This window comes from Lycorma delicatula, chromosome 1 (genome assembly GCF_047948215.1).
Source record: "Lycorma delicatula isolate Av1 chromosome 1, ASM4794821v1, whole genome shotgun sequence".
In the NCBI taxonomy this organism is placed as follows: domain Eukaryota; kingdom Metazoa; phylum Arthropoda; class Insecta; order Hemiptera; family Fulgoridae; genus Lycorma; species Lycorma delicatula.
In genome coordinates this window covers 368,592,144-368,606,488 of record NC_134455.1, presented here as the reverse complement: position 1 = coordinate 368,606,488, position 14,345 = coordinate 368,592,144, and the positions used below count along the sequence as shown (strand labels likewise).

Below are 14,345 nucleotides of genomic sequence, written 5' to 3'. Positions count from 1 at the left end.
GTTTTACACTGTTTACTGAGGAAATCCAAAAAAAAATCCACTATTGAGGAAAAATAATTCTTGGGTTTAGAATTATAACACAACAACTCGCACTTCACTACTGATTCATTGTTATTTATTCAAAAATAACACCATATTGATACCCATATTCTTCAACCACGGCATCCTGCAATTTTTTCTTGTTCCCAATGATTAAGAGAACATTAAAAGAACAATTTATAATGAAAGATGAAATAAAGAAAAAAAAATTACTACCTGAAATTAAGTGTATATCAAAAAATTCTTTCCACAAACATTTTAAGGATTGGGAGAAATGTTGGCGTAAGTGTATACATCTCTGGGGGACTACTTTGACGGAGATAGTATCAATATAGAAGAATAAGTAAATTCTTTTTGGTAAAAATTAAATTTCTCATTATTTTTTGATCACCTTTATTTGCCTAGTTACTGGTCTCTGATTAATCTTAATTAATCAAATATATATTCAGAAATTTTAAAGTAATTCATAAACCAAGTGTTTTAACAGCATTTTATGACATAAATACAGTGACAACAAGAAAGACAGATAATGTATAAGGTAGGGTTGAAAAGAAAGAACCGGATCAGTAACAATATGAGCAGATGAAAAAATGAAAAATTTATTAATGGTTTCAAATATTTACTTTATTTTTCTATATAACCACCATTTCACTACACACACTGACACACTCCATAAAATTCTGATGCCTGGGATTTTAGCCACTTTTGCAACAACATTTTCAACTTTTCACTTTCCTCAAATCATTGAAATGTAAGCCAGTTTTTGAGGTGTAAGAAGAGATGGTAGTCACTGGGCATGATATCAGGACTGTAAGGGGAATGATAAAAAATCTCCCATCTGAATTTTTTAATTGTTTCTGTTGTGCATGCACAACATGTGTGGATGTGGATTATTGTGAAGAACGATTCCTAATCTCAGCATTCTCCATCATCCGTTCAGAATTGGGTTGACACATTTAAAAAATGTTTCATAACAGACTTGTGATATGATGGATGTTTTACGTTCCATAAAATCAATCAAAAGCACACACTTTTGGTCCCAGAATACAGTTACCATTTTTCTTTGTGAATAGGCTTGTATGAATTTGTTCATTTTAAGTAAACCGAAATGATGCCTCTGCATGGATTGTTATTGCATCTCAGCATTGAAGTTTCATCACCACTGATGAACTGATGACATAGGAAAAAAATTTGTCTCCCTTGTGGTAAAAGTAGTAGCAAAAACCACATGCAGATGTCATTCTATGATCTTTGTGAGCACTTAGCATTTTTGGTACACAGTTTATGACAGCCTAGCGTTAATCGCAATTCTCAACAATGTTGTCTTTGTATCTTAAAGTGACAGTTTTCTCTCACTTTTGCTTCAGATGTTCAACGAGATTGTCACTCCCAAAACACTAGGCCTGCTACTTCTCTGTTTATCTTGAACATTTGAACGGCCTTCCTTAAACTCATAACATGATCGCCTCACTTTTCCTTTATTCATTGTGGTAGGTCCGTATATTTCACACAACTCACAGTGAATTTCAGCAGCATAATGTACTCTTGCATTTAGAAACCTAACCACTGATCAAACTTCATAACTGGTGGGATTTGTTATTACCACATTCATTTTAAAATTGTTTTGTAAACAACAATGAACTGATAGCAATGTGGGTACATGCCCAACAGACCACTTAAAGCTACTGTGCACGAGTGAATCTTTGAGCTGTAATTTCTAAACTATTAACTCATCCAGTTTTTAGGTTAATCAAAGTTCATAGAATTTTTTATTTTATTGTTTCTTTGGTTTCTACATAACATCTCTTACTATAAAACCTCTTAACATGCATTATCTACTTAATTAAATCTAATCACACTGAACATCATATTGAAATGTTTTTAATGTAAAGTGTAGTACAGCATAATCCAGCCAATTTTATCACCACTTATTGGTTGCACCATGCTTAAAACAGTACGTAATATAGTCATTTAATAAAAATTTACTAGATAAAATCAATAATAAAGTACATAAAAAAATAAATTTTAAGCTTTATTATAAATATGAAATTCAACCAGTTATGTTAAGATAAGTTTGAAACAATGAATGATGCATTAAAGAAAAAAATAAAATAAAGTATCTACTACCACAAAAAACCTAAATATAATTACTGTATTAATAATTTTAAATAGCTTTTTCATAGCTATACAATGCTTTAATTCAGAAATTGCAGATAACTGTGTATAATCATACCAAAAGTAATCACATGATGTGAATAATAAACAATGATACTATCAAATAAATTTAAAAAATCTGATAACAGTTGTAGGACTTTCCTGTCACGCAGCTAAAGCCGCATTCTGGGAAAGTCCTACAGCTGTGGATTGTTTTTGATACACAACTTAATTAAAAATATTTATCATTTTATTTAAATATATTTTTTCATTTATTTAATTCAATCATTCAACTAAAGTGCGTGTATGTACCGTATTTAATTCACGCAAGTGTGGTGGTACTAGCAGTGATGTTCGGCACTAACTAAACTAATGTAATTTCACATTACACAGAACAAATGTTGTTTGTACAGTTGGCAGACAATGCACCAGGTACTGAGTCAAACAGATGATCGAGTTCAAGACCCAGCCAGCTGAGTTACTTTTTTACACTTCCAATAATATTCATTCATTTAATTCTACTGCTCAATTGTGATGTTTCACAACATAGCAGACAACTACAACAGCTATACATCAGTGCTACCAACCTTTGAAATATTAACTAAAATAAATAATTTATATTTAAAGTGAAAAAATAATTCGGTTGGCAACTTTGTTCAAATTTCCTGGTCCAAAAGCACAAGGGAAAAGGGAATTCCCCATAGGAAAAGAAAGGAAATTCCAAGTTGGTGGACTGCGACACTAGTGCTTCTTGTGGTGACAAGAGGTACTGTTGATCCAGTACACCCACTTAGTCACTAATTTGGAACATTTTCTGGGATGGCGGGTGCGATTTTGCAAAATATTTTTTTTTTGTCTAATCTTGTTATTTTTTAATTGTTAACAAATGTGCCTAAGAAAAATATGACCTTAATTGGGCAAAATTTTGAGATAATGAGGATGACCTTTTTCTACAGCACAACCCCTTGACTTTTTAAGCTGGAAATAAATGACATAAATGCCCTATATATAGATGTAATCTGACCAAGTTTGGTCAAAATTGGTCCAGTAGTTCTGAAGACATATCAGGTGTGTAAATATGAAACCGGAAGTTGCCCGTGGATGGCCCTAGCTGTCAATATAGTTACTGTCAAACCGCATCATTGGCACCATTTTTTTTCTTTGACAGCTGACAAAGATTTTCAACTCACAACAACAGTTTCACACAACAGCATAGTTTTAATTAGCATTTAAGATGTCGAGTTTTATACCGACAAAATAAGATTTGCGGAAAGCATTGATTTTCTGTTACCACTTTAAAAAACTGCTGCAGAATCACATCAAATGCTTGTCAAAACTTACAGTGAGCATGCTCTTTGTAAATTACAGTGCTTTGAGTGGTTTAAGAAAATAATTCAAAAGTGGCAATTTTGACGTGAGAAACGAAGAATGTAGAAGACCACCAAAAAAAGTTTGAAGACAGCAAATTGCAAGCATTGTTGGATGAGGATGACGCTCAAACGTAACAACTCACGGATCAATTAAATGTAACACAAGAAGCCGTCTCCATACGTTTGAAAGCCATGGGAAAGATCCAGAAGATTGGAAAATGGGTTCCACATGAACTGAATGAAAGGCAGCAAGAAAACCAAAAAATTATTTGCGAAATGCTGTTTGCCAGGTACAAAAGAAAGTCATTTCTCCAACGAATTGTGACAAGTGATGAAAAAAGGATATATATTCTGAGAATCCTAAGCGTAAAAGATCATGGGTAACTCCAGGCAAACCATCGACATCGATTTCAAGGCCAAATCGCTATGGAAAGACAACAATGTTCTGTGTTTGGTGTGTATTGAGCTGCTAAAACCTGGTGAAACCGTTAATACTGAATGCTCGGACAACAAATGATCGATTTGAATCAAGCATTGCGTGAAAAATGGCCAGAATATAAAAAATGGCACACAAAGTGATTTTGCTTCATGATAATGCATCATCACACACAGCAAAACCGGTCAAGGAAACAATTGAGGCATTCAGTTGGGAAATACTTTCGCATGTGGCTTACTCACTAGACTTGGCTCAGTTCGACAACTATTAATTTGCATCGATGGACACGCACTTGCTGAGCAGCACTTCACTTCTTATGAAAAATGGCTCGATAACTGGTTTGCCTCAAAAGAGCAACAGTTTTTTTAGTGTGGCATTCATAAATTGTCAGGGAGATGGGAAAAATGTATAGCTAGCGATAGACAATATTTCAAATAAAATCTTTTTTATAATTTTCATACAACAAACGTGTATTTTCTGTACAAAAATTCCAGTTTCATATTTACACACCTGGTAATGTGATTTAGAGGCGAACTCCAAACACACATATGAATATTAACATCTAGATATTTCCATATGGTTTTTTGGTTTCCTTATGTGTCAAAACATCATGATCTGGTGAAAACCGCATACTCCGAAATTGGATCGATTACAATACTTTCCCTTTTAGAGTTATAGAATTTTAGTTTTTTAGCAAATAAAGAAAAACATAAATTATATGAAAAATGTTTATATCTCACCTTAACAGCTGGCTTAATAGATTTATTAGCAGATGCTATTATGCCACTAATACAGTTGTAAACAGCTGAACAATGTAATTTAGTTGAAAATGATGAATGGTAATTATCTATCAACTTTCTAATACTACGTTCTGAATAAGAAAACAGAGAAAGGCAAAAACAAAGGTCAGACCACTGCCTTTCAGATTCTGAACTCCGTAATCTTACGCATAATTTTTCAACCAATAATTCCATTTGTTTTTCTTTTTGAATCAATTCTATCATATACCTGTAACACACATTTATTTAAAAGTAAATTATGAACATAAAGGATCATTATGAACATAAGGAAATTTACACTTAAATATATATTTATACAGATTATAGGAATTAAACAACTAATTGAGAAGTCATTGTGAAAATATAAATATAGTTTCACTAGTGAAATACTGTTATCAAATAAATATCATAAGAACTGGTAGTTTGTATTTCAAAATAACTATTTTCAAAGTGACAAAGCATCTAGTTATGTATTGATTTCATGAAACACATATGACAAAAGTGCAATTTAATTTTTGCTTCTGATATGGGATAGATCCTCCAGGACACTTGATAGGATGAGATAACCAAAACTAAGGAAAACCAAGTCAAGTAGACTGGTCAAGCAGAGCCAACTTTCATAGTCATCTTGTTCGCCAAATTTGATCTACTCTATTTCTCCATTTTTTAGATTTCATTTAAAATCAAGCGTATGTTCCAAATCACCAAACGTCGTTCTTTTTTTTTATTACAAGATATACTGAATCAAGTTTTGCAAGACTTGACATATGGTACGTATCTGCCATATCAACAGTAGTATTCAGATCAAACCAAAATGTCTATTTTAAGAAAAACTTGATTTGTTTTTCTATAACGTGACATCTCTCAACAAATTCTATATGTAACATTTAAAAATATATATTTTATGATGTTATAGTTTTTTTTTTTTTTTTAATTGCTGTATATATAGTTTGGTTACAAAAAAATCAAGAACAAAGTTTGAAGAAATAAATTTTATTGGAAGTTCAATACATAAATAATTATTAAAAATGTTTTATTGTTTATTAATAAAATTCATTAAAAAGAATTGTATTAAAAAACTAAAAAGCAATAATTAATAAAGTAAATAATTATTTTAATATATTTTATTAACTGTTTGCTTTAATTTATGGAAGGTTTTCTAAATTACAAAAAAAAGAATTTGTCTGAGTGAAAAAATTTAAGTACATTGTCTAGTCAGTTAGTGTAGTTAACACTAACTTTTGGCTTTTAGAGCAATCTGTTTCAATTTGATTTTTGGCAAGAATTCGTCATTTTTTCACCTACTGTTTCATCCAACATCTTATCTTTCTAGTTAAAATACATATACCAAAGCATGATTGGAAATTGTATTTACAAAATAAAATTTCTAACACTGATGTTCCAAACCATGTTGCACTTTTTGCTATAGAGATAATAAAAGACAAGAAATAAAATTTATCTGCATATCACACAATTGTAAACGCATTTTTTACAATTGAATCTGATAAATTATCAGATAAATTACCTGAAACCTTATAATTTACTCCAGTGAGTAAATCATTATTATTTACTCACAAGAAAATTTTTAATTTTACTAACTTGTGTTCCATTAATGGTTAAAAACCTTTTTTTTTGACAGCAATACCATGTACAACACCTTATTCACTCTCTTTGGTGTCATTTTTTGATAAAACAAAGTAATAATAAACATACATTTTAAACTAAACTGTGTCAGCAAAAACAACTGAACTACTATATCATAAAAATAAAAATCCCTGTACACTCATATCATTAATAAAGTCATACTCGCAATATGTGTCTTCGTAATAAAATAATGTGCCTTTGCTATGGAGCCGGCATAAATGATTTCAAAAGAGAATTCATATGCTACAAAGGGTAGAGTCAATGAGTTAAATTTTATGAAAAAGATGAAAGATACAAGTTAAAATTGAACTCTAAAAATCAATTTAATGTTTATAACAATAGATGAAAGCTAAATGCAATTGTGTACGTAAAATGTACATCATATAACACAATGGAAAAAATTTGTCACTAACCTCAAGATCTTCTGAAAGTTTTCTTCTGTTAAAGGATCTACTGCATCAGGATTTGATAATGTTGATATAATATCGGGTAAGACATTATATAATGTATTCCCCTTTGAAGATAACTCATGAAATAATCTGGTAGCCGTTTCTAGAAAACAAAATAGAATAAGAGTGCAATAAATATACAGTAAATCCGTGAATAAGGGATTTAATACCAACCCTAACCTTCATATAATGTATTTCTCTATCCTTAATTAATTTAGTAAAATCACTTTTAATCATAAGTTAATAAGAAATTATTAACTGAATGGTAGTTCCTAATTATATTTCACTGTAGACATACCATCATTTTCCAAAACTTAACTTTAAAATTTATACTGTACATTCAATTCTTTGCAGGAAAAAAACTGTTGCTGAAATATGTATTACCAACTAATTTCTGTTTACAATGAAGATGTTATAACTAGACAAAATGTGGAAAACTAAAATAATGGATTTAAAGCTACACACTATGCATATTCGCATCAGCAAAAACTGTGATTTTGATGTCAAAATCAGAGCAAAAAATCATGACAAGCATCTTTTCAAAATTGACTAATGATATCCTCTCTGTGCGTAAAGGTAGAAGAGAAGTAGAGGTACAACTTAAAGGTAACAGTTTGGCGCCCAAAAACTTGAAGGGGAGAATCAATGCCACGTCACAAGGTGTGACCATAGTAGACAAAATCCTAGAGTCAAGAATGTCAAGGACCTGGATAAACAAGGGAGTAATAACCGTGGTCAAAAAAATTATAGAACAAGGACATAGACATTAAGGTGACACTCCTAATCTTCAAGGAACTGTCGAAATGTGTCAGTGATCCTACTGAGTCAGGAGACTCAGTTAGCAACAGATGCTGGGAGACTGGCCATACAGCAGCAGTTTGTAAAGATCAGGACAGGAGCTGTAATTGCTTCAACTGCGGAGGAACAGGGCACAAAAAGGTAGACTGCAGGGAGAGTAATATGCAGAAAAACCAGTCATCGCATGGGAAGCCGGGAATGTGAATACAAGAAATGAACTGTTTACAAATAAACATAAACAGACCTAGTATGCACATGACCTAGTATGGGCGGCTGCAGTAGAATCCGGGGTGGACTTCCTTATAATATCAGAGCCCAACAGAGGAGTGGTAGACACTAGTGCATGGCTTGTTGATAGAGATGGTGACGCGGCCATAGAAATGTGTCAAGTAAGTATGCAGTCACATATATCATAAGAGGGAATGGATTCGTGGTGATGGAACTCTCAGAGTACATGCTGGTTTGTGACTATATATCCCCAAATTCAGGATTGGAAAGATTCAGTAAAGTCCTGACAGACCATGAGAGTTTAATAAGAGATTCTAGGAAACCAGTGATACTGGAAGAAGATATGAAGACAGAATGCATAGAGCTTGGGGACTGAGATCTATTATCAGAGGCTATGCATTAGCAACAATGTTTGGTGCAACAGGCATGGAGGTGTTGAATACCCTGAGAATACCAGCTTACATTGGAAGAGGGCACAGCTCCGTGGTTGACATCACGGTTACATCGGAAAGAAGTATCTCCACGACAATAAATTGACATGTAATCGATTAAGAATTTAATAGCGACCACAGGATGATTGCATTTACTGCCCTTGTGATACAGTAACGTATCAAAAACAGAACTTAAGATGGGAACCAACTGTTGCACATGCTGAAAAATTCACTGACGCAGTTGTAATAAAACTGGGGTACATGACTCCATGGAGTTCTGAGGATTTCCAGACAATTTTAAAAGATGAGTCGGACAAACTGATCCCAAAACACGCAACTGTCCAAAAGAGAGCCAATTGGTGGTCAGGACACATAACCTCAATAAGAACAGAGGCCAAATGAGCCAAGCGAAGCTTACAAAAGGCAAAGAAGAAACAACCAGGTCTGATTGAAATGACTGCATCTGCGTACAAGTCTGTGAGAAATAAACTGTGTACAGAAATTAAAACAGCCAAAAAAGAAGCTTAGAAAAAACTAGTTGAAAACCTAGACCTGGATCTGTAGGGGAAGGCCTATCAAATTGCAATGAAAAGATCTGGTAGACCCCTGGCTTCACTGACCAGAGTACAGACCTAAGAGCAGTTTTGAACCTCTTTCTGGTATTAGAACCTGATTATAATGAAACTGTAATATAATGAAACACTTAATTACTGTACTTTATAATGAAACACAAAAGATGAGATTTCCATAGAGGGAGCACTTATAAAACAGCTAGCATAAATACCCATGGCGAGTGCTAGAAGCCTTGAACTAGGCACTGGAAAAGGGAATTTTATCCAGTGTTTGGAAAGAAGTGAAACTGGTCAAGAGGATTAAAAATGAGTTAGAAGAATCCAGGGCTTCTCACCACAGCTATATGAATTTGTAAGGGGGAAGTCCACGGTCGATGTGATTAACAGAGTGTGTGACTGGGCAAAAGACAGGTCAATGGGTACCTGGAGAACCAGACAGATGCTGTTAAACATTAAAAATGCATTTGGAAGCGTATTTTGGTCAACCATACTAGAGACAGTACGAAATAGGGGCTTTAGTGAGTATATTCAAGTAACATTAAACAACTATTTACAAGATACATAATGGCAATGACTGAAGAGGGAGAGGTGAGGTTCTGGATGGGTGGTGGCATTCCACAGGGTTCGGTCCTGGGTCCCATCCTCTGGAACCTGGTCTTTAAACCTACATAGACTGGCAGCATTACACAGAAGAATGGTGATTAAGATAGCAGCCGCATATCGTACAATATCTGGTGTCGCGGTTGAGGTATTTACAGGTGTACCTCCAATATACCTCTGGTCCCAGCTTAAAAGAATATATGAGGGTATGGATAAGGAAGAAGCCAAAATCCTAATGCTGCAGAATATTGGGAAAACACTGAAAAAGGAACCTGGACAAGAAAACTCATTCTGACAACTGAACCCAGGCTAAAGAGAAAGCATGGTGAAGTAGGATTTTTGTTAACCCAATTACTATTAGGCCACAGAGTATTTAATGCCTACCTGTTTAAATTCAAGCGGAGAGAGTCACTTCCGTGCATTTATTGTGGTCAACATGACACCTGTGAACACACTTTTTATGAGTGCACAAGGTGAATGTCAATGAACAGATAGAAGATCAGGTCTGTTTGGATCAGCCTAGAAAAGTCCTCTGATTAGGACAGAGGACCTGCTAGATGGTTGTTGGTCCGCATTTGTGTGGATCAATGATGGTGATGAGGCAAGGAGACTCTGAAACTCCTGAGCTTGATGGCACCTCCTGGGGCTGAGTATATTTAATTGAATTGCAGGTCTGGCCCTGGGAGAGGAGGATTGGTGAGACAGGAGGTTTAGTCGGTAGGGCACAGGCACATATATGCACTGTTAATAACATCTTGCGAAACCTGTTACCGAGCCCGACACTTTGCCCAAAAATGGGATTCCTCCAATTCTTTGAAGATAAAAATAAATAAATAAAAAAATATGTAGTTAAGTGAAGTGGGAGGCTTTTAAGAAAAAAAAAACAAGAAAAAAACACAAAATTCATTTCCATCAAAAGCAACATAACTATATTAAAAATAAATAAATAAAGTTCTAAAAATATTATTTTGTACTGTGCTTTCAACTACTGTGATATTCTTTTTTCTGAAGTAATGCTTATATCAGAAAATTAAACTTCTAATAATGCATTTTAAATAATATAGATTTTGGTGGGATTTATTTAAAGAGTAATAATTAATAAGAAAATAACAATCATTTATAAAGTATTATTTTAAATATAAAATTAAAACATTTTTTCACAAGTTATTTTTGATATAATCAGTATTCAATATTCATCTCTGACAATTATAAAACATATAATTATTTATTTTTAATATTTTAACATTTAAGTTAATAATATAATTATTAATCTTTTAGTTTTCTGTATCTTCTTTAAGAGATAAAGAGTATTTTAAAATATTTATTTTTTCTATCTGCAGATGTCATAGGTTTTTTATGTAATTATTTGTGATCTGATTTATTCCAGGTGTTACTTTAATTAAAATCATCATAATTATTTTTTTTTATATTTAAAAAAACTGTTTCTCCAAATTAATCATTGTACACACCAGTTACCCATTTTTTACAGTTGCATTGCTATTTTTTTCTTAGATTTTATTTTACATTTTTGTAAAGGAAAAGTAAAATTCCCATAGGGAAAATATTGTAATCGGTCCAATTTGAGCATATGCAGTTTTCACCGGATCTTGAATTTTGACAGCTAATGAACCCTAAAAACCAGATGGAAATTTTACAAATGTTAATGTTCATATGTGTGTTCAATGTTGGCCTCTAAATCACCTTATATCTCCAGAACAACTGGACCGATTTTGACCAAACTTGGTCAGATTATCTCTACATACGAAGAATTGATGCCATTACATTTTCAACTTAAAAAGGCAAGAGGACGAGGCTGTAGGGCAAAGTAACCATCAGTATACCTATTTAAGGTCATAGTTTTCTTACGTACATTTGTTAACAATTAAAAATAACAATATTTCCAAAAGAAATCTTTGTAAAATTGCACCCTGACCCCAGAAAATGCTCTATGCTCTAACTACTGCTATGCTATGGGACGTCAGGTGGATGGTAGAAATAAATAAATGTATAATAATTAAAGTGTAAAAAAGTGACTTGGTCTGACTAGGTCTCCAACTTCATTGTCTGATTGACTCGTTACCTGGTGTGACACCAGTCTGCTGACTGTACATGCGAAATTAATTCTATGTAAGTTGTGAAATTACATTAATGTAGTTAGTCCAACTGTTGCCATTAGTACCGCCACACCCATGCGAATTAAATATAGTATGCATGTGTGCTTTAGTTAGGATCATTAAATAAAATAAAATAAATGAAAAATTATTATATTTAAATAAAATAAATATTTTTAATTAAGTTTGTGTGTATAAGCTGTGCATAAAAAACAACCCACAGTTTTAGGTCTTCCCCAGAACGTGGCTTTAGCTGCATGATGGAAAAGTCCTACAACTGTGTTGTCAGCTTTTCTATAAAATAAATTGTACTAAATTGTATCACTGCACCTCAGTTCATTTGTAAATATTTTCAGATTTACTCTAATTCAAGGAATGACTATTATTTAAAAAAAAAAAAAAACCGGTTAAGTAAAATGCAATTTTTTTTACAATTCTGAAAATATTTCAATGAACTTGTGCATTTCATCTGATCCAGCCCCTGCCTCCCTGATTGTGGATACCAGTGTTCTTTGGTGGTTGGGTTTCAATTAACCACACATCTCAGGAATGGTTAACCTGAGACTGAACAAGACTAGACTTCATTTACATTCACACATACCACAGGGTTTTAAAGTCTATGATCTCAGGAACAGCAACCAGAAAACATTTTTTCCAAATAACTGAACCAAACTAAATGTATCAAAACACAACTATGTGATAAATAAATGAAATTAGCTTACCTTTTATCTCCTCATCATTATCTACAATACAAAGAGCAACATCTGATATCTGTGCTTTAACTTTCACCATTTCATTTGTGATCAAATGCGATATCACTAAAAGTGTATTAAGCCGCACATCACGACAAGGATCTCGCAGTCTGTAACATAATAAAGTGAAATAAATCCAAAACCAAGAAATCTAGAGATAAACTAATCACCTTTGCTATAACTGTACTGACATATCAATAAAATTAACAATAGTTATAAAAAAAAAAGAAATATATTTATACATTTAAATATTATCTATCAGAAAAAAATAATTTAATCAATTTACTGAATTTGAATACAATGTGTTGATCATTATAGTAAAACCATTTTACTTTATTTATCTGATAGCTAACCAGGTTTTATAACATAGTAGAGCATTATTGTACTGACAGTTAGAAATCCATCAACTATGAGTGTTTTCTTATAATTTCATTTCTGAAAATAAAGCACTTTTCTATACTTTATTTTCCTTCTTATAATTTTAATATTGTATTTTAAAGTACTTAAAAATTAATCACTACTATAATGACTATTTAGAAATTTTAATTAAATCCTTACACACACGTGTAATAGTATTAATAAATATTAATGTAGATGAATATATGTGCGCGCGCGCGTGTGTGTATAATATTTAATAAATCTAACACCAAAGATAGTAATAAAACAGACCTCTCCAATGGAGAAACATGTTTGTGTTCTTATTCCATTACCATAATTTATCACAACAAAAGTATAAATTATTCACAATTACTATTTACACTAAAAACAGTTAGAATTCTAAAAGCAGTTATATAAGTAATGTAAATAAAAAATTAAAGGAAATTTACAGTATAATTTCTTTTAGAAAGAAAAAAAATGTATTATGTACCAATAGAAAAATGGAAATTGGTTTTTAAAAATTGCATTAAGCAAAGAAGCTTTGTAAATAAATACTTATCCAAAAGATAATTCAGCTATGAACAATTATTTCAAATTTTGATGACGATTAAACATTATAGAAAATTCAGGGCTAAAAGACAAGGCATATTTTTGAGGATATCTTTGCTGTGCTGATGATTTTGATAATTATGTGATAAAAACTGGTAATGAAGACAAAATCTTTTGAACACAGTTGTAAAAGTGATTTTGTAACAAGCCAAAAAATTGTGAAATACACATCATGCAAATTTTGATTCTTGGACCCATGGTAAAAATTATCACCAATCTACAGTTAATTAGTTATCACTTCAGAAAATATTCTGCATCGGTCATCAGGAAACTGTCAGTTCATGATCCTGTTTTTAAAAACTCTTCAGTTTAAGGTAGACATTTCTAAAATTTTTAATGGTGATGTATCTGAAGCAATTCATTTCTTGAATATAGAATTTAACCCGGGTTGGTCTAGTGGTGAACTCGTCATCGCATATCAACTGATTTTGGAAGTTGGAAGTTCAAAGGTTCAAATCCTAGTAAAGGCAGTTACTTTTATACAGTTTTGAATATTAGATCATGAATACCATGTCCTTTGGTGGTCGTGTTTCAATTAACCACACATCTCAGGAGTGGTCAACCTGAGACTCTACAAGACTACGATACACATTTACATTTATACATATCATCCTCTTTAGTAATACCTTACGGTGGTTTTGGAGGCTAAACAGAAAAAGAAAGTACATAGAATTTTCAGTTGGCCCAAGATAAACTCCACCTTTTATAATCAAGGGTATAAGCATAATCAATTGTAATATTCATCTTTAAATTTATATATTGCTACATCTTTCTTCAATTTACATGGAAAAATTCAAGTTTGAATTTTTTCATTGACAATTTCAGTTGTTTGATATTTCCAAACTTGTTATACTTATTTCAAAGATTTCTACCAAATTTCTCTCTTTTATAAATTTTCAAAGGTGTTTAAAAAATAAAAGCTAAAAAACAAACTATTTACAAAAAAATTATATCATTACATGTTGTCAGTTCTCTGTTTCAATATGGTATCATGA

The 14,345-nt window shown here is 32.2% G+C and overlaps 1 protein-coding gene across 1 annotated transcript in view; it reads right to left on the bottom strand.

Moving 5' to 3' along the window:
* The window catches only part of Cap-D2 (CAP-D2 condensin subunit), a 127,487-nt gene that overhangs the window by 6,526 nt on the left and 106,616 nt on the right, over nt 1–14,345 (bottom strand). Inside the window, exons 22-24 of the mRNA XM_075354479.1 lie at nt 12,334–12,473; nt 6,836–6,974; nt 4,740–5,007 (exon numbers count right to left, since the gene is read on the bottom strand). Of these exons, the coding sequence (XP_075210594.1) occupies nt 4,740–5,007; nt 6,836–6,974; nt 12,334–12,473 (547 nt within the window). The remainder of the gene's footprint in view (nt 1–4,739; nt 5,008–6,835; nt 6,975–12,333; nt 12,474–14,345) is intronic.